Raw genomic sequence first — 1,145 nt, forward strand, 5'->3', positions numbered from 1 at the left:
GTGTGTGTGTGTGTGAGACGTGAGGACCAGCCTTGCTGTGTGTGCTGTCAGTTCAGTCTGCATCAGATCAGCAGTTTCTGAACACTCAGTAGACATGTAGATGTGTGTCATGTGTCAGAGATCTCCACTCATCATGACTGGAGCTCCTGTGTGTTTTCTAGGTTGTTTTTCTTTCTGGTTTCGGCTGTTTGTACATCGACGTTCTTCACCAGAGCGGCACCATCACGCTGACGCTCGCACCAGAGAGCAGCGCTGAAGACATCATCACACACCACAGGTCAAACACGCTTATGTTCACGCATGTGTTGAGTTTGTCCAGCAGAGGGCGGCGTTTGACTCGCTCACCTGTGTGTTTCCCGCAGGCCGTCCGATCAGGTGCTGTCCTTCAAGATTCTGCTGAACGAGGCGAGCGTGGCGCTCTGTGATGACATCACCAGCCCGTCCAGTTCTGTGGAGCTGCTGCGTCTCACCGTCTCCAAACTGCTGCTTCAGCTGCCGCCTGGCGAACCCTCGGCCGTCCACACCGTCCAGATCCACTGCGCCAGCCTGCAGGTGGACAACCAGCTGTACGAGCGCGCCAGCTTCCACTTCCCCGTCATCCTGTGCCAGGAGCCTCAGGGCGAGCCCGACCTCGCGCCGACCCCTCAGCGTCTTCAGGAGTTCTGCGACGCCTGCTTCCTGTCCCTGAGCGTCACCGTCTCCACCGACGGACGGCTGGACCGCCTCGCCCTCCGCGTCAGACCGGCGCGCGTCTATCTGGAGGACACCTTCATCTACTACATGAAGACGCTCTTCCACACCTACATCCCAGAATGCACCCTGGGTGGGCAAGGCTGTGGCGGAGGGGCGGAGCCTGTGGTCCCGCGGGAGGTGCTGGAGTCCACACACGCTCTGGTGATGCCGGTGCTGCTGCAGAAGCTGTCCATCGAGCCGGTTCATCTGCTGGTGAGCATCCACGCCTCGCTCAAGCTCTACATCGCCTCCGACCACACGCCGCTGTCTTTCTCACTGTTCGAGCGCAGCCCCATCTGCACCACACCGAGACAACTGGTGCACACACTCGCCATGCACTACGCTGCAGGAGCGCTCTTCAGAGCAGGTGCGTCTCACACACACTCATACGCTCACACATACACATATATATA

The 1,145-nt window shown here is 59.0% G+C and overlaps 1 protein-coding gene across 1 annotated transcript in view; it reads left to right on the forward strand.

The window, feature by feature from the left end:
* The window catches only part of LOC107576768 (vacuolar protein sorting-associated protein 13B-like), a gene marked incomplete at its 5' end in the record, with an annotated part of 5,585 nt that overhangs the window by 2,159 nt on the left and 2,281 nt on the right, over positions 1-1,145 (forward strand). The window contains 2 exons of the mRNA XM_016262901.1: positions 162-277; positions 363-1,099. Of these exons, the coding sequence (XP_016118387.1) occupies positions 162-277; positions 363-1,099 (853 nt within the window). The remainder of the gene's footprint in view (positions 1-161; positions 278-362; positions 1,100-1,145) is intronic.

The sequence above is a fragment of the Sinocyclocheilus grahami genome, unplaced genomic scaffold, assembly GCF_001515645.1.
Source record: "Sinocyclocheilus grahami isolate Dianchi unplaced genomic scaffold, SAMN03320097.WGS_v1.1 scaffold4307.1, whole genome shotgun sequence".
Lineage (NCBI taxonomy): Eukaryota > Metazoa > Chordata > Actinopteri > Cypriniformes > Cyprinidae > Sinocyclocheilus > Sinocyclocheilus grahami.